At 36.3% G+C, this 19,783-nt stretch overlaps 1 protein-coding gene across 3 annotated transcripts in view; it reads left to right on the top strand.

Moving 5' to 3' along the window:
- The first annotated feature begins 10,258 nt into the window (after positions 1-10,258).
- Positions 10,259-19,783, top strand: part of LOC112006887 (protein TRANSPARENT TESTA 9) — a 58,350-nt gene continuing 48,825 nt past the window's right edge. The window contains exons 1-10 of one of the 3 annotated variants that reach the window (XM_065760087.1): positions 10,259-10,551; positions 12,990-13,041; positions 13,143-13,219; positions 13,301-13,434; positions 13,534-13,630; positions 13,763-13,820; positions 16,425-16,533; positions 16,645-16,768; positions 16,854-17,040; positions 17,212-17,537. In XM_065760087.1, the coding sequence (XP_065616159.1) occupies positions 10,499-10,551; positions 12,990-13,041; positions 13,143-13,219; positions 13,301-13,434; positions 13,534-13,630; positions 13,763-13,820; positions 16,425-16,533; positions 16,645-16,768; positions 16,854-17,040; positions 17,212-17,537 (1,217 nt within the window). In that variant the 5' untranslated portion in view covers positions 10,259-10,498. Of the gene's footprint in view, positions 10,552-12,989; positions 13,042-13,142; positions 13,220-13,300; positions 13,435-13,533; positions 13,631-13,762; positions 13,821-14,622; positions 14,751-16,424; positions 16,534-16,644; positions 16,769-16,853; positions 17,041-17,211; positions 17,538-19,783 lie in introns of those variants that run through there. The other 2 variants (XM_065760093.1, XM_065760096.1) reach the window with 2 other exon arrangements.

Consider the following 19,783-nt stretch of genomic DNA (forward strand, 5'->3'; position numbering starts at 1 on the left):
AGAAATAAGGAAAGCACATAAAAGGGTAAACAAACAAAGGAAAGCACACAAAGGCACAAATAAGCATGTTATTGAATGAACATGTTACCAAGCAAAAAAGGGTGTCGTAGAAGGACAAATGTAGGTTTGGATTTGGTGTCCATAATTCCATCATATTAGAGTACGAAAAACACTTGTGCCATCAAGAAAAATTCCTAAAAAGGACTCAGGATTTCTTATACAAAGATAGGTGTGAACCTACACGAAATCCTAGGTAGGAACTAGGCTTGATGACAAAAACAAGCACACAGAAACACATGTATGAAGACATAAACAAGGATGCAACGATGTAAGCAAAACAAAGAAAAAGCTAAACAAGATGGCACAAAACAAGCATAGCAAGCACAAAGGAAGCAAAGCATGTGCTCACACAAAGGGAAAGGGTAAACATGTTATAAGGAATATAGAAGGGCTAACATGTGAAACCCTAACATGCAAATCTAAGCAAAGGAGAGAAAGATAAGTGGTAAGCAAGCCAAACATCACGAAGATGTACCCTCACACATGATTGCATCCAAACAAGCTACCAAAGGGGAATGGATGCAACCAAATAAGTAAGTGGCCCTAAAGACAAACAAGCACAAACCCAAAAGGGAAAACAAGCAAAAACATGGCAAAGGCTTAGATCTAAGCAAACTAGCATGGAAAAGAGCAAACAAAGCATAAACATGCATAGAGTAACTAATCCAAACCCTTTATTGAAGCTTGGGTGTATGGATGTAGGCCTTGACCACTAGATTTAGATCTACATTCTACCCAAAAGCCAAACACAAGAAAGAGGCATAATCAAGAGATACAAAACTATAAAGCACTAGGCATAGCATCCAAATGAAGATTTAAGAACATGAACATGTAGATCCAAACACATAAACATGGCAAGAAGCACATAAACACGGTAAAGAGCACAAGCATGAAAATTAGACATATCCTAGTCCAAGAAGACTAGGCCAACAACATCAAAGCAATAAAACATGTTATAAAACAAGTAAACATGCTAGGAAAACTATAAAACATGCTAAGAAGCAAGATAAATCAAAATAAATGCTAGAAAAAGCTATAAAACAAGTTAGAAAACAATAAAAAGCAATAAAAATGCTATGAAATTAAATGGGTGTAAATAGTAGCTAAAAAGCTACATCTACACCCCTAAACCTCAAATCTAAGGTACCAAGAGCAAGGAGAGGAAAATGAGAGCGAGAACACTACCTCTTGATTGTTGGGAAAAGTAAGAAATCAAAGGTTTTTGTGTATTTTGGAGAGAGAGAGAGAGAGAGAGAGAGAGAGAGAGAGAGAATCTTCCTAGAAAATGCTCCAAAATGCCTTTTTTTTTTTTTTTTTGGTTATGGGGTGTTTGGGGGTATTTAAGGAGCTTTTGTGACTGTTCAACTTTCGATGGCCCTTGAAGGACCGCCTGTCAGCTTCAGTGGCCCTTTAGGATGCGCTGGGGCTTACTGCTGACATCAGCTGTTCCATCTTTTTCGATTCTGATTTCAATCACCCATTTAATGGCCTTCCCAAACTCTGATTGAGTTGATCTTGGTGTCCTTAGAAAGGTATGGATGTCTAGAGGGTGTTTGGTACATCCACTCAAACACACATTTTCAGTTTTTAAACAACATTACACGCATTTTTATACACTTTTTTATTCACACGAATTTTGACACATGTTTTCAAAAAACAAAACATATGCTTTCAAACTCATGTACCAAACACCCCCTAGTTTCTAGAACACCTAACATAACGAAAATCCAATGGTCGGATCATACGTTATGGCCTTGGGAAACGAGTTGATGCGCCTAGCACGGTTTTCAAGATATCTCAACTGTTTTAACTTCGATTTTGACCCATGAATAGTCTTTGGAAATGGAATTCAATAATCTTCACAATGGCATTAGTTTCAATCTGTTTTGAAGGTTGGATCAAAATTAGGATTTCTAGTGCCCTCGGGAATTAACCTCAGGTCTAACTTTGTCGAAGTTGGTCAAAGGTGACAAAATTCTCTGAATAGGTTAGGTTTGATTTTAGAACATGAAAAATGTAGTTTTGGGGTGATTTTGACAACTTAAACTTTTGGTCAACCCAAGGTTGACCAGGGGCATTTTGGTTAATTTGACTTTAAAAGAAACTTTGAGTATTCCAATACTTGAATGAGTTGTGCCACGTCAATCTAGATTTTCTTATAGTCCTATGGTGAGAAGTTAATATTTTTAGAATTTTAGGGATCCGGCACTCAAATCGAGGGTGAAAAAAATACGATATCTACATTGCTTAAATAGCTCTTTTGGCAAGGCCATTCACTAGTTATAAGTAGTGATATTATCATTGGAGAACGCGAGCTTGAGTTGTAAGGGGTATAAACTGAGATGTCTACTATTCTTTTTTCTAGAATTAAAGATTGAATGTTATCTCTCATAAATGGAGTAGGTTTTGTGTTGCTTCCACTATATTGGTTTTTATGTGTTGGAAAACGATGTTTTCTTAGGTTTTGTGTTGCTTAGCTTCCCCATGTGCTTCTCTCTCCTCTCTCTCTCTCTCTCTCTCTCTCTCTCTTAGCCCTTTTTGTAGAACTATGTCTATAGCTTTCTAGACTAGGACTTTCTTTCCTTGTACCTTGCTTGGGCCGCATTCTTAGGAAATGACAATATTTGATTTACCTTTCCTATACCTTGTTGGGTCATACTTTCTGGATGTAGGCAATGTTTGAATAACATTTCCTGTAGCTTGCTTGGGCCACGTTCCTTAGGTGTGGCAATGTTTGATTTACCTTTTCTTGTACCTTGTTGGGCCATACCCTTGGAATGTTGATAATGTCTACTTTATTTTCCTACTTTGTGTGCTTGCATTTTGCATGCTTTATATATGTGTGTGTGTGTGTGTGTGTGTGTGTGTGTGTGTGTGTTTGTTTGTTTGTTTGTTTTAAGATGATCCTGCATTGTGTATGATAAACTCATATGGTTAGGAGGGTACTCCCCTTATGATCATGGGTGCTCTTGACATTGGAGCGTGTGTATGTATTCAAGGTGACTGTCGTAGATGCATATTCATACTACATTGTGTGCATGATTGTCACAGTGTGATTGCTTCGATCCATGTCAGCTAGTGACATTGATTTTTCCGTTTATGTGACACACGTTTGTGTGTTTAATGCTTTTGTGAGCCTTGGCTTGCCTTAGTTTGAACATACTAATGCATGCTGTATACATAGGTATGAAACATTGTTGGCGCACCAAACGCAAAACTCCATGAAAATTTCATTGTGAAAATGGGGCATCTTTTTGTCATATTCTCATAGCAAAAGTTTGGTAAGAATAGTGTTTTGTGTGCTATAATGCACATGAGGCGAAACGCTGCCGAATTTTCGCCATGAAAATAAGGCAAAATGCTGTCGAATTTTCATGGTGGAAATGTGGTAACGATTTCAAATGTGCCAGAAAAGTATTGATAAAGGCCACACCTTTCTCCAAAATTAAGCCTCAAAACCTAATTCTTTTAAAAGCCTTGAGAGCTAATGTCTATCGATGCCTCGTGGTGGTTCAACCACCCATCGCAGCGACGCTCGTGCGTGCCTAAAGAGTCCAGGCTTGGGAGCTCAGGTGTTGTGGAGGAAGGTTATACTCTAGTGTGTGATTGGAAAATGAGTCAATTTTAATTGAGTAACCAAAGGAAAGTGAAGTTGCCATCAATACGGACGAATAAAAAATCTTGATTCTTGAGTTCGGAAGTTTGGTTAGGTATGGTGAAGGTATTAAGCACCCCACAATGCCTATCTACCCCCACAACGCCTATTTGTAGACAGTCATGTATTTTGGTAAAATATTAATTTAAGCACGTTGGCAATTGAAAACAAGCAATTGACATTAGCTTTTGGGGGCTTTAAACGAATTGGGCTTTGGGGTTTGGTTTTGGGAAATGTGTGGTCTCAATTGAGGCTTCCCTATTGTGTTTGGGAATTAGTGCCAAATTTCCATGACCAAAATCTGGTAGCATTTCTCTTTATTTTCGTGGCAGAAATCTGGCAGCACTTCTCCTCAGGTGCATCATAGCACACAAAACACTATTCTCACAAAGCTTTCGCTGTGAGAATATGGCGATAGAGGTGCCCCATTTTCACAGCGAAAATTTAGCAAAGCTTCGCATTTGGTGTGCTATGGCGTATTGGTGTCCAAAAATAAAACCTATACTCCTAAAAATATATGTAGTAGTGTGAGTAAGAATCGTTCCCATGGAGAGTATCTACCCTAATTTTATGCTCCGTGAGCAAGGATGTGGGGTTTTGAGTATAATGAAAACAATTTTAAGAAAAAACAACTAAGGAACAATTCAAATTAAAGTATCAAAATCAATCAAGAGAACAAACCTTGGTCTAAGTCAACATCCACCATCGGAATTTTACAACTGATCATCGATGCAAGTATATGTCAATTTACACTTTGAATATTCACCGTTGGAACTATTTTCCTATCTCTCGTTAGTTGTAGTTAATTAGAAAATAAGCGATCTAATTAACCCTAACTACTAAACAACCCAAGACAAGCGCTAAATGTTTAATTTAGTAGTAGCCTTAAGAACTAGAGAGATCGATGAAGCTAAACAACACAAACACAAGCGGTTACATTTAATTTAGTCAAGCATTCTTCCTAAAATCTAATAATTTCTGATGCAGCAAATCATTAAATTTAGTTGCTTCACAAATTAGAGAGATCAAACAATTATGGATTTGATATCTAACCTAGCAGTAGATTGCAACGAATAATAAACTAGTAGGCCTACTAGTAATTAAATGAGACAATCATGAAAATAGGCACAAAAGAACATCTGTTATTCAAAGCATAAATTGAACAATAAAAACAAATTAGATCTCACAGTTTTATTGATTCTAAGGCTTCAGTTTCCTTCGACCAAGTATAAAAGTTTTTGTCATGTAGAGTCATGACAGAAAACTCAAAGGAAAAATATCAGAGAAAAGGGGAGAGAGAGGCGTGTGTGTGTCCAATCTGATTTCTCCTCCCCCTTTTACACATTAATTCCCCCTTTCCCAAGCCTACAAAATCTCCTAAAAATATTTTAAATAATAATATCCAAATTTGACTAATTAAGAAAAAATATTAAAAATAAAACAAAGTCCTAATATAACTAGAAAAGTGATGTTTTTCAACTAGAAATTTCGTGCATCAGATTTGAAAGTTTCCAAAAATAAACCACATCAGATTTGCATATTAGAATTTCAAGCAAAGGAACATTCCAGAACGTCAACAATGCAGATGCAGCAACTTTAAACCCGATTTCGACCTTGAGACGGCTCATATCTCTCAAAACTCAAAACATGAAAGTTGTAGAGCTTTGTCTTGGCGTTCCACAAAATCTTGAATCATCTCAATTGGAGTTTGGATGAGAGAGTTATGTCCATATTACGAAGCAATGTCAAAGCTGTCCAAAATAACTATGTTTTACACTTAATGCCTCCATTTGCATTCTAAATCAAAATATAAAAATAATGAGTACATTTAGGTACCAAATAAATATAAAAGACTAAACATTAAGGGAGAAAAATATGACATTTTGCATTCTTATCACGCATTAGTAGGGTTTCATGCTTGTGCAAACAACGAGCGCCAACATGCTTGTGCTAGGATAAGTTGGAGCCCCTCAAAGCATCAAACATATTGATGTGTGTCGCATACACAAGGAAATCAATGTCACTTGGTGACATGGATCAGGACAATCACATCGTGATGATTATGCATATAATATAATGTAAATATGCACCTACAACAATTGACTTAAGCACATACCCACCCTACAAGGTCAAAAGCACTCATGGTTAAAGAGTGGTTCTTATATAGCCATGATGGTCCATTATACAAGTGCACGATCACCCACATACAAGCATACATAGATATATATACATCATGCACAATGCTATCACACAGAGTAGGAAAGTAAAGCAGACTTTGCTAACATTCCAAGGGTATGGCCCATCAAGGTATAGGAAATGTAAAATAGACATATGCCATACCCAAGGAATACGGCCCAAGCAAAGTGCAAGAATGATAAAGGATACATGGGGAGGAAACCCTAATACATGCTTCTAGGGAAAAAGCTTGGAGAGAGAGAGAGAGAGAGAGAGAGAGAGAAAGAACCACCTGGGGAGGTTAGGCCTCCTAATCTACTGAACCTTGCCCTTTTTGGGCTTGCGTCTTCTTGCTTGCATCCTTGTCTTTTTTGCTCACACCTACGGAGTTCTGCCCTTGCTGTAAGCGTTCTCACTCCAAGCATATAAGTGCAAAAAATAAGGAAAGCAGCCAATAGACAAGCAAATGAGATAACAAAGAGGTAAAGAGAGCATGCAAAAAGACATACTAGCAAAGAGAGCCAAATGGAGGCATACAAACATGTTATTAGAAAAAAGAGGGTGTCCTAAGAGGATAAATGTAGGTTTGGATTGGGTGTCCATAATTCCATGAGATTGGAGTATGAATAACACACGCGCCATCAAGTAAAATTCCTAAAGGGACTCGAGGTCTTGTGTATCAAAGACGGGTGTGAACCCGTATGAGATAATAGGAATTAAGCTGGATGACACAAGCAAGAAAGGACTCATGCATGAACATGTAGCCTAGCATGCAAAGATGCAAAGAAGCAAAGAAAGCCAAATAGGTGGCACAAAACAAGCAAGGCAAGCATAAAATCATTGCACAGAGTGGAGAAAGGTGTGTATCAAGCACACCAACATCACGAAGATGTGTCTTACAAGCGGTTACATCCAAACAAGCCACAAGAGGGACAAATGCAACCACATAAGTAAGTGACCCTAAATACTGACAAGCATAAGCCCACGAAAGGCAAAAAGCATGGCAAAGACTAGATCTAGACAAGCAAACATGGATATAAAGCATGGAAACAAGCAAGCATACACATGCATAAAAGAAATGATCCAAACCTTTTGATATAGGTCTAGGTGTATGGATGTAGACCTAGACCACATGATCTAGATCTACACCCTACCTAAAGGGCCAAAACACAAGAAAAAGGTACATCAAGAGACAAAAAGGCTATAGAGGTACATGGCATAGCAACCAACATGTAGACCTAGACATATGAACATGGCAAGGAGAACATAAACATGTATATCTAAGCATAAACAAAACAAAGAGCACATAAACATGTGAATCTAAGCACAAACACATTATTTAGACATATCATAACCCAATAAGGCTAGGTCAACATCATCAAAGTAATAAAATATGATAGAAAGCAAGGAGACATGCTAGAAAAGCTATGAAACATGCTAGAAAGAAAGATAAAGCAAGGATATATTATGAAAAGTAATAAAACATATTATGAAGCAAGATAAAGCAAAGGGTGTAGATTGTAGCTAAAAAGCCACATCTACTCCCTAAGAACCTCCAATCCAAGGTTCTAAGACCAATGAGAGGAAAAAGAGTGCAAGAACACTACCTTTTGATTGTTGAGAAAAGAGAGGAATCAAATGTTTTTGGATGCGTTTGAGAGAGAATTTAGAGAGGAAAAAAGAGAGAATTTACCTAGAAAAGTGCTCGAAAATGCCCAAAATCTTTTTTTTTTTTTTGAAATCTAGGGTCTGAGGGGTATTTATAACCATTTGGCACTCGTTTCGAGGCTGGCAGCCCTTTAATGGCCACCGAGTCAGGTATGTTGACATTAACAATTTCGTCTTTTTCCAATAGCTTTTCGGTTCTGGCTTAGATCACATATTTGAAGGCCTTCCCAAACTCTAATTAAGTTGATCTTAGTGTCTTTGGAAAGGTATAGATGTCTAGTTTCTAGAACACTAAAGAAATTGAAAATCCAACAATTAAATCAAAAGGTGTGGCCTTGAGAAGCAAGTTGACATGCCTAACACGGTTTTCAAGATATCTTAACCATTTTAACTCCAATTTCGACCCATGAATAGTCGTTGGAAAGCAAATTTGATGCTCTTTGCAATGAAACTAGCTTTAACCCATTCAGGTGGTCGGATCAACATTAGGGTTTTCAGTGCCTTCGCGAGTCCACCTTGAGTCAAACTTGGTCAAAATTGACGAAAATCTTCGAGTAGCTTAGGTTTGATGTAGACGCATGAAAAATATTATTTTGGAATAATTTTGATGAACTTTGACCTTCAGTTAACCAAGGGTTGACTAGGGGCATTTTGAAAAATTTGACCTAAAATGGCATTTCGAGTGCTCCAATGTTCAAATAGGTTGTACCATGTCAATCTAGGTGTTTCTATGGCCCCATGGAGAAAAGTTAATATTTTTGGAATTTTCAGGGTTCGGCATGCAAATTGAAGGTAGACAAAATATGGTATCTACAATGCCAATATCTTGTTTTTTAACTGCCAACTTATGGGGTGCCTAACACATTCCCCCACACGTAATCAAACTTCTGAACTCAAGAATCAATATTTTTTTACCATCCATATTACATTAGGAAAAACGACAATTTTTCTTAACCTAGGATTGGTAATAAAATCAAATAAAGTCCAACGATCAACAACACCTTAAAAAAACCCAATGATTGGTGGTGACTTCACTATTTTTGGTAATAGTAGATTAAAATTGACTTAATCAATCTTTTTTTTTTTTTTTGAAATCTAGGGTCTAAGGGGTATTTATAACCATTTGGCACTCGTTTCGAGGCTGGCAGCCCTTTAATGGCCACCGAGTCAGGTATGTTGACATTAACAATTTCGTCTTTTTCCAATAGCTTTTCGGTTCTGGCTTAGATCACATATTTGAAGGCCTTCCCAAACTCTAATTAAGTTGATCTTAGTGTCTTTGGAAAGGTATAGATGTCTAGTTTCTAGAACACTAAAGAAATTGAAAATCCAACAATTAAATCAAAAGGTGTGGCCTTGAGAGGCAAGTTGACATGCCTAACACGGTTTTCAAGATATCTTAACCATTTTAACTCCAATTTCGACCCATGAATAGTCGTTGGAAAGCAAATTTGATGCTCTTTGCAATGAAACTAGCTTTAACCCATTCAGGTGGTCGGATCAACATTAGGGTTTTCAGTGCCTTCACGAGTCCACCTTGAGTCAAACTTGGTCAAAATTGACGAAAATCTTTGAGTAGCTTAGGTTTGATGTAGACGCATGAAAAATATTATTTTGGAATAATTTTGATGAACTTTGACCTTCAGTTAACCAAGGGTTGACTAGGGGCATTTTGAAAATTTTGACCTAAAATGGCATTTCGAGTGCTCCAATGTTCAAATAGGTTGTACCATGTCAATCTAGGTGTTTCTATGGCCCCATGGAGAAAAGTTAATATTTTTGGAATTTTCAGGGTTCGGCATGCAAATTGAAGGTAGACAAAATATGGTATCTACAATGCCAATATCTTGTTTTTTAACTGCCAACTTATGGGGTGCCTAACACATTCCCCCACACGTAATCAAACTTCTGAACTCAAGAATCAATATTTTTTTACCATCCATATTACATTAGGAAAAACGACAATTTTTCTTAACCTAGGATTGGTAATAAAATCAAATAAAGTCCAACGATCAACAACACCTTAAAAAAACCCAATGATTGGTGGTGACTTCACTATTTTTGGTAATAGTAGATTAAAATTGACTTAATCTAGTCACACACCAGAGGTTCAATCCTTCTTTCACAGCACTCGAGCTTCGTGAAAGGCGCGAATGTCGCCATGTATGGTGCTCGACCGTTGCGAGATGTCAATAGTAGAAAAAATAAGATGAGCGTGTAGGGAAAGAAGACTAAAATTTTGGAGTTCTCTTAATTTTTTAAATTGGAGGTGTTTTACTTTTATTCAAATGAAAAAGGAATAAAAAAGACTAAGTTTTAGGGAATAAAAATATGAACGTGAAGGAAAAAAATTCTAAATTTTAAGAGTTCTCTTTTTCAATTTAAAATAAAATTTGTTATTTGACATTTATGACCCTATTTTTAAAAAAAATTACATTTCATTAATTAGGGTATTTTTGAATTATATAAAAGTTTAGTTTAAGAAAAAAAAACCTCTTATATATAGTATAAATATAGATGGATTATGATTCTGAAGTTATTCTTCATTAACGTGAGTATTTTTAAATCATATAAAAGTCTCGTTCAGAAAAGTTAGATATTATAGATAAATACGGCTATACCAATGGAAGAAGTGAGGCCCAACCCAAGACCGGAAGTGAATTCAATTTAACCCGACCCACGAATCCGTACATCGCCAGCTCCACAACGCCTTTATGCCCATCTCTCTCTCTCTCTCTCTCTCTCTCTGCCTTTCTGTTTCTGGAAATGAAATTTTTTTCTCTCTGTTTTCATAAAAACAACCAAACAAGCAGACAAAAACTACTTTCTTTTTTCACGTGCTTCAGCTTCTCTTTTCCGATTGAATTGGAATTCGAAATGACATCCGATTGTTTGGGCTAAGAATGAATTCCAGTTGAGAGTTCTGATTTGCCAATAATCATGTGGTTTTCCTTCTGGAAATCTAGGGATCGCTTCTCCATAGACGAACTCAGGTCTGCTTCCTCTATTTTTCTTCTTAATTGTTATATACATTAATCTTGGTTAAGCTCAAATTATATTTTGTAATTATGCTTTTTTATTTTCATTTTTATTTTTATTTTTATGACTGACTACAAATTTTGAGTTTCAAACTTATGCACTCAATTTGTGCATAAGTTTAAGAATCGACCAAATAGTCAATTTCGTTTCTTTTTAATAGCTATTAAGGTCAATTTTGTTTCCTTTTGTGTATATGATTATGTGTATCAGTGATGGTGACAATATTTCTCAATTTGTTCAATTTTTTTTTTTTTTGATAGAAAAAAAATTAGAATTTTGAACTAACTTAGTAATTTCTCAATTTGTTCAATTTTTTTTTTTTTTTGATAGAAAAAAAATTAGAATTTTGAACTAACTTAGTATGGTACACTTTCACTGCCTATAAGTGTGTGTGAACAAGTAGCCGACGTGTATATTGTATCATTATTGCTTTTTGGTGTCTGCAAAAGTAAGTGATGATATTGATAATACCTTGAGTTTTCAGCGCTAGCATTTGCGTTGTGTGTTGACCTTTAACCAAGTGGCTTCAGTTTTTGGACACCAATTCGGATTTAAGGTAATGTCACAATGAGCTATAGTTCTATAGGGATAGGGGTAGGCGCCCTTCTCTTCCCCTAATCTCCCTCTGTCTAAACGTGGGGTAGGCTCTTGTAATCAAACTCTTGTATGGAGGGTGAGGTTGTGGGTGTGACTTAAAAATAGCGAAAAAAAAAAGTTCTTTGTATTATTGCTGCTGCATCTTCTTTTTGTACCCTCTGCCTCCTTGGTCTCTTCTTTCTACGTTTGTTAGACAGATATGTGTTTATCCCTTTGCAGATTAGCAAGAGTGTGTTCTTATTTATCAGTTATTAGGAAATCCTGAGCCGTTCTTGATTTTTCTGCAGTAGCAAGATTGATATAAACCACGTCTTGTGAGGGAAGGAATTGTGGAATGTCAAGCATTGCCTAATTTGTAATACAATATGAATTTTTCTGATTATGAGAGTTATTTTTCTAAGAAGCAAAGACATTGACACTGAACAAAAGAAAGAACATATCACTTTGAAATAGAAAATCTTTACAGTAGGACGAGGATATGGTTTGTCATCACATTGTATAAATGTATGTACATTATTTATGCTATTTGTCTTTAATGTCCCCTCACATTCAACAAAAAAAATTATGAATATCTGAGTTGAATCTCGAGGTTGAAGGGTTCCCATCTACTTAGGTGAGGATCGGATTTCCTAGACTTGAACTATGAGCGGAAAATTTGATCTCAAATTGTATTATGATGTTTTGAGAAGCTTTCTTTTCCATGGCAAAGCATATGGGGAGCTAGAGTGCTTCGTGAGGTTGCATTTTTCACATGGACAACAGCCCTGGGTATCTTGGCTATTGATAATTTGCAAAAGCGACCCATTATGATTTTGGATTGCTGCTGTATGTGAGAATAGCGGAGAGATGGTGGGTCATCTTTTGCTTCAATGTTTATGGCTACCTGCTGTCTTCTTCCTTTTTTTTTTTTTTTTTTTTTTTTTTTTTTTGATAAGTAAATCATTCATTGATTTAAAAAAATGGTGCTACCCAAGTATGTGGGTTGTATACATAGAGTAAAACACAGAACAGAACAGAACAGCAAGAAACTTAGAAAGGAAAGGAAAAGTAGTAGAATACAAAACTAGTGAAAGCTGAAGAAATATAGTAATTCTAGGAACCTTGCAATAGAGAACGAAAGAGAAGGCGAAGACTAGTCATATAATGACTTTAGAAATCCCGCTGTCTCTTGTGTTTGCGTTATTTGGGTTATGCTGAAGCCCAAAGATGATGGTTCAAATGCTGGCTTGTTGGCAAGGCAGGTTCCATAATCACAGGGGTGTAAGAATTTGGAAGGCTGCTCCTTTATGTATCTTGTTGACCATACGGTGAGAAAGGAATAACAGGACTTTTGGTGGTGTTAAATGTCCTATTCCATGTTACATCCATTGTATGATTGGATGATTGCATTAGGCAACATACCTATTGTTTCTTTTACAGATTTCTTATATGTTGATCTTTAGATTCTAATCAGTTAGGGTTAGTAGTTTAAAACTTCTTGTGTAATGTAATAGTTCTATATTTTAATAAATTATTTTATTCATAGAAAAAATCATATGATATATGAACCAATTCTATTTAGCAAAGGAAATATGCATGCTGTGCATTGGTATAGTATGGATTTTCCCTTAAATTAATTCTCTTCAATTCATAGTTGGTGCTTTATTCTTTTCCCTGCAAGCTGCCCTGAGCACAATTCTTTGTGCCTCAGGAGTACTGGGTTATTCCTGGGCTGGTTTGGTGTCTTAAAGAAATTAACATATGATATCTGATGGTTATAGTGAATATTTCTTTGACTAATTATTGTCTAATGCAGGTATCTCACTGAGCAGCTGACAAAAATTCAAATTGTGAATGAAGTTAACAAGGTAACTGATATCTATTTTCTTTGCACTACTTTCACTGAATGCTCTCACTGCTATTGTTTTTGTCGATTTACCAATGTTACAAATGGTGTTCCCTCATGAAGGATTTTGTTATTGAGGCACTGAGATCAATTGCGGAGTTGATAACATATGGTGACCAAAATGACTCAAGCTTTTTTGAGTGAGACTTCTCAATGCATAGTGTTCCTTGATGTACATATGTTTTTCTGCCAGCAATTTTAGTAATTCTGGCTCTTGGCAGGTTTTTCATGGAGAAGCAAGTCATGGGACAATTTGTACGTATACTAAAGATTAGCAGAACTATGATCGTTTCACTTCAGCTACTGCAGACAATGAGTATTATGATCCAGAATCTAAAAAGCGAACATGCAATATGTAAGTTTGTTCTTGAAGAAAGAACTTAGTTTGCACTTTAGTTTCTCCGCAAGTTATATGAATTTTGGATAAATTTAATGCTCTACCCTATTGTTGCAGACTATATGTTCAGTAATGAATACATGAACTACCTAATTACTTATTCATTTGACTTCCGCCATGAAGAGTTGTTGTCTTACTACATATCCTTCTTAAGGTTTGTTTTTCTACTTATAAAAATAAATTGTTGATTTTCCTTGATCCATATTGTTTATCTGAACCTATTGAATTACTTGAAATTTCTTTGTTGAATATGGTATTTCAACTGCATGTACTGTTGTTTTTCAAGAGCAATAAGTGGAAAGCTGGACAAGAATACAATTTCTTTGCTTGTGAAGACTCAAAATGTAAGTTTTCTGCTCTTTTTACTTTTTAGTTTGTTAATTGGCGAAAGTACACTATTGGTCCCTTAAGTTTACTTTCTAAGTGCTATTAGTCCCTTAAGTTTGAAATGAACACTATTGATCCCTTAAGTTTAAAAAATGAGCCCAATTGGTCATTCTACTAACAATAGTTAGTCTTAGTGCCTATGTGGCTAATAGAGTTATGATGTGGCAAATTTTAAGTGACATACCATTAAAAATTAATATCCAAAATCTGACTCATTAAAAAACCATTAATCTCTTCTCAAAAAAAAAAAAAAAAAAAAAAAAAAAAAAAAAAAGAAGCCATTAATCTATTAGAACCCAGCTTAATTCGGGTGACCTGTTTAGAAACAGGTATTCCCAATTCCAAATTTCATTACCCAGATGAGATATCCCTAACAACACCATCGTCCACTGCTTAACGCCTCCTCCCTCGAGACATATTCCTTTGACACGCAAAGCCACTGGTGCCACATATCTTTTCACGTTGAAAAACATATGTTATTTTCTTGAGCTTTATGAGTTAGCTACTAGCCTACAAGCCTCTACTAGTGCCAACTTCATTCACAGACTATATAAAACTCTTTGGTGTAAATTACTTGCTCTTCTATATTTTTCTTTTCATCTTGACCTAAACCCAAAAGTAGTGCCGTAGTGGTTACCATTCATCATTCTCTTAGATCCGCCACAAAAAACAGCAGATATTATAATCATGCTTAGTTTTGATTTTAAAAGTACTAATATGTAGGTGAGTTGTTTGTTGCACCAGTGGTTGTGTGTATCAGAGAGATGGGTCGAGATGGAAGAGGATGGTAGTGAGAGCAATGGACAACGGCGTTGTTAGGAACCTCCTCCTCTAATTTCAGATCTGGGCCATGTCATTTGAAAATGGGAATATGCATTTCTAAACAGGTCACTGATTAGATTGGTTCTTCTACTGGGTTAATATATTTTTTTAATGTCAGATTTTGAATCTTGATTTTTTAATATTAAATTTGATACCATGTAACTTAAAATTTGACATATCATAGCTCCATTAGCCATGTAAGCAGTAAGACTAACAGATGTTAACGGATGGACCAATTTCGCTTATTTTATAAACTTGAGAGACCAATAAAGCTGAATTCAAACTTAAGAGACTACTTGTGCTCTGTAGGTAAACTTTGGGGCCCAATAGTGTAGTTTCGTCTTGTTAATTTGTACCATTCCTTTTTGACTAGGTATTCTCTTTGAAAAATTGATAACTTCCTTTTAATAGCCGGTAATTAATTAATTGCAGTCGTGTGTAACATTGGTCATCTCTACATTAGCTTTGTGAACATGTTCATCAGGTTGAGGTTGTTAGAGGACACTTCTTGTGAATCTTTCAGCTGCTGTTCAGTTTCTTTTCTTCATGCGATAAGCTTTCACTCCCTTCTACGGCATCAAGTATGAATTTGTCAGCCCATAAGCCTATTTTTGGTTACTACCACATCTCCAAATTTGTGCTTATTTCACTTCTTCAAATCCTCATTAAATGCTTTTAGCATGTTATTTAAAACGAAACTCAGCTGCCTTTGGAAGTGATAACCATCTCATGAACCTTTACTCTGCGAAACTTTCCACCTTCAGATACAGGTTTTTGAATATGAATGAGCATTTCCCCTCCTTATGTTGCAATTGTGGAACAGATAGGGAAGTGATCCCACACTGGATGTTGAAGGAACCTCTGTATTCAATGCATAAAGGGGCAATCATGGTCAACCACCTGTAGGTTCCTCTTTGCAGTGGGAGATCAATTACCTAAGATAAAGTCCTAGAACTCCAACACAGCAGAAGAAAATCCGTTACAACCCAACCTCTACACTGAATTACCCCACTATAACTAAGCCTCTCTCCCTCTCTCATAAATGTTGGAATTCCTTCCACACTTACCTGTTTGCTTAGGCTGTCTTCTTTTGGCCCATAAACACCTGAAAACATCTAGTTAATGAAGTTTTCCTATTGCAAAATAAAACAGTCGTCAATGACTTTCAATACAAACTTTAAGCTTCTCTACCAACCTTTTCACTAACTTAATCTACAAAAGGCGGGCACAGGCTTGTAGCTACAAACTTACTCACTTTCTCTATTTTTGTTTATTGCAAGAATACAATGTCCCCGCTCCATTTCTTCAACATGTTCTGAACTACAACTCTCTTGCTAGGGTCATTCACCCTATAATAATCCAGGAAGTTAGATGGTCTTTAGAGGTATGTGATAACCTAACAGCTTTTTTCTGTTCACCCTTTAACATTCTTTCTAGAGCTCTCTGTACTTATGAGCTGTAAGTACTTAGATTGTGGATATGAATTATTTCTTTCATAAGCTTTCTTTCTTCCCGTGCGCATGTTTGATAATAATTAATCAAAACATCTTATCTTGATCAAGGAATTGAAACCTTTCTTGACACCTCTTTTCATTATCAAAGAAAAATAAAAAAAAGTTATACTTTTCCTACTTGTTGGTCCAACAACATCAGCTTGCCATTCCTTTTTAGGATGGAATAGGAGAAAACAGCTGTATTTTATAGTAATTTGATTTTTCTGTTCTCTTTTGTTTGTCTAGGATGAAGTTGCTTCATTTCCACTCTATGTTGAGGCAATACGATTTGCTTTTCATGAGGAGACCATGGTCCGTACTGCGGTACGTGCTCTGACACTTAATGTTTATCATGGTGAGTTTCTTTTATTCTTTTTCTGATCAATTTTTTGTCTTCTTATCCCTCTATGTGGTTAGGTGTTGGGGGAAAAAGTTTAATATCTAATATGCTGGTTGTCATTTTCAGTTGGAGATGATTGTGTAAATAGATATGTCACCAGTGCCCCTCATGCGGATTATTTTTCAAACTTGGTTATGTTTTTCCGGAAGCAGTGTATCAGTTTAAATGGATTGGTCTCTGATGCTTTGAAGTAAGAATATTAATAGTTTTTCTGATTATAACATTGAGCAGAATATGCTTAATTCCTAAAAAGTATCTTTTGGCTACTGAGACAGAAACCCAGGGTCCGACTCAGTCTCTACAATTCTTGCTGCTGTAGATGAAATTGAGGACAATCTCTACTATTTTAGTGACGTTATTTCTGCTGGGATTCCTGATGTTGGAAAGTTAATAACAGATAACCTTTTGCAGCTTTTGATATTTCCATTGCTTCTTCCTTCTTTAAGGATAGAAGCTGTTAATGTAAGTAACTATTTGTCTTCACTTTTCCTTTTTTTCCCCGCTTGTTTGTTTACACACACACACACATACACACACACACACACAGGTTGGCTTTAATAAGTTTTTTAGCACACCTTTTTGTTGTATAAATGCATCTTATTCCTATTTAACATTGGTGGATTGTAAACCCAGGAAATACAAATTGGTGCTGTGGCTTCTCTATATTTAATCTGCTGCATCTTGCGAATCGTCAAAATCAAAGATTTAGCAAATACCATTGCTGCTGCTCTTTTCTTTCCGCTTGAGGCCTTCAGACAAATTTCTGAAGTTAAACTTAATGGATATATGCTTGGTCATGGTTCTATACAAGATAGCCATCCTCAAGGAAGTGACAATCTAACTGGTGTGGATGGTGTGCGCTTGAGAGTTAATGTACCAAACTCATCTAGTTCTTCACATATTCATCCGGAAGTTGTAATTTGCCAAAGTGATAGTACTGGTTCCAATTTGGCTTTGAGGTAAAATATTCATTTTCTCTTCTGATTTCTGTTATATGATGAATTTTGTGGAATAATTAGATACAATGTTTCTTAGGATTGTTTCTGGTGGACACTATTATTCACCAAGATTTCCTCTGAATATTGTAATAGACCAATTTCATAGTAATTCTGGTTACCTAAAAAGAATGAACATTATGCTTGCCTGCCAAATATTGCGTCTAGTTTTTCAATCTAGTATACTGAGATTTTTCTTTACTTGCATTTATGATTTTGAAGGTCATCTTCTTCACACTTTGTTTGATTGGTCTCGGTCATGGGGTTTTATACATTGAACTTCCATTTTTGAATTCCAACACTGCAAGATTTTCAATTTTATTTGCTTGTAATTGATTAAGGTACTTAATGGCTGAAATTATGTGCAAAGATAGTACATGTAACGAGGAATGGTAATAAGAAGGAAATTAAAAAGTTTTTGTTCATGAGGCCTCGCTACCTTGAATAAGCCATATATATATATATATATTTTTTTTTTTTTTTCCCTATTCGTTATAGGGGTTCTATGTCTGTAAAGCCATATATATATATATATATATTTTTTTTTTTTTTTCCCTATTCGTTATAGGGGTTCTATGTCTGTTTTCATTGAATCAAAACTTTTGAGTTTACTTGTTATGTATTTATGAAAGAGGTCGGAATTGTTTATGCTCATTTTGTATAGGGAAGGAGAGTGCTAAGAGAGTTTTGTTTCATTTTGAGGAATTGATATCTAAGCAATCTCTGGGTCAGTTTGTGAGAACTTTTAGGGAGGGTGATAGAGTTCTTATTCTCTAGCTAGGGTCTGACACCCATGGTACCTTTCTGTTGATCCCTGAATTAGCCAAAGGCAAACGTAAGGGATCCATAGTAATACTAGAGGGGAGGATGGGTGGTGGAGGGAGTGGCTTTGGATTCCATATGAGGAAGACAGTAGTCCTGGTTAGACGGAGTATTTTAGTCAATCAAAAGAGGGTTTCCAAAGCACTTGCGGTGGTGGTGGAGGAACCATGATAGACAATGGTTGTGTAGTAAATAAAGGAAAGGAGAAAATATCAGATTTTCAAAATTCGAATTGTATCACACTATCACTTCCAGTGGAGATTGCGAAGGTAAGCTTGGGAATGAGAAGGCTCAATTTGGGGCAGAAGTTACGTCTATCATTAATGGTATTGTGAGTAACAGAATCAAAGATACGCTGACTTTGGATATCTCTTTGCGTGTGGGGCGTGGGGATGAGGGGAGGTGGGGCATGCTTTTTCCTGTGGTTAGTGAGGTGGGTTCATCCATTCCTAAGCCCAGTGGAGGGAAGGAGGAATAAACTTATAAATCTGTGCTGTCTAAAGATAATGGGCCAAGGCCTAAATCATAGAGTTCAATTTAGGCCACAAGCTTTTGGGCATTTTCATAAGCCTAAAATGCAACGTTTTGCTCTAGTTAAAAGTGGCATTACCTCTCCCCAGTTTGATTTAGTTCCAGACAAGCCGAGTGTCTTGGTTTCATCTGATACATCTTGTACCACTCTGATTCAACTTCAACCAAGCTGTGTGTTGACTTCCTCTGTTTCCTCCATCGTAAGCGACATACCTCCAGTGTGTCTTTAGGCGAGTACAAGCATCAGCCAGTCCAATCATTCGCTAGTGCAAATGTGGAAGAGGTAGTTGTTTTCAACCCATCTCTTCTTGAGACAACTATGGGGTCTAAAGAAGAGGTTGTCTAGGTAGCTCCACTGCAAAGTCCAGTGAGTTCAGAGCTTTTAGAGCCTATTTCCTTTGTTGGGTTACATAATCTTCGTCCTACTATTAGGGATTTTGTTGAAGATCTGGAAAAAAACTTGGGGTAATTCAAAAGATTGGGTGCTTGAGCTTTGTGATGGGAGACAAATTATAATTCCACTCTCTCTATACTTGTCTCTTGAGAGTCGGTCAGATTACTCAGTTTTGGAGGGAGAAGGTTGTCCCAGGTATGGATTCTATAACTAGTGATGGGCATATTATTAATTGGGCTGATGAGTGTGGTGATGTGTTGGATACTGTTTCTGTTGATATGGGATCAGAGTGTGAGATTTTGGACACTGATGAGGGGCTTTTGACTTGGGAATGGATTGGAGAGTCGTTAGCTGTGGTACCTTTGGCAGTGTAAAATCTAGTGGATCTTGTGAGTCCTCAAGTGGGGTTAGTGGATGCAAGGAAAATATAGATAGCAATCTGTTATCACAACGGGTAACTAAA

This window comes from Quercus suber, unplaced genomic scaffold, assembly GCF_002906115.3.
Source record: "Quercus suber isolate HL8 unplaced genomic scaffold, Cork oak 2.0 scaffold_17, whole genome shotgun sequence".
Classification (NCBI taxonomy): Eukaryota; Viridiplantae; Streptophyta; class Magnoliopsida; order Fagales; family Fagaceae; genus Quercus; species Quercus suber.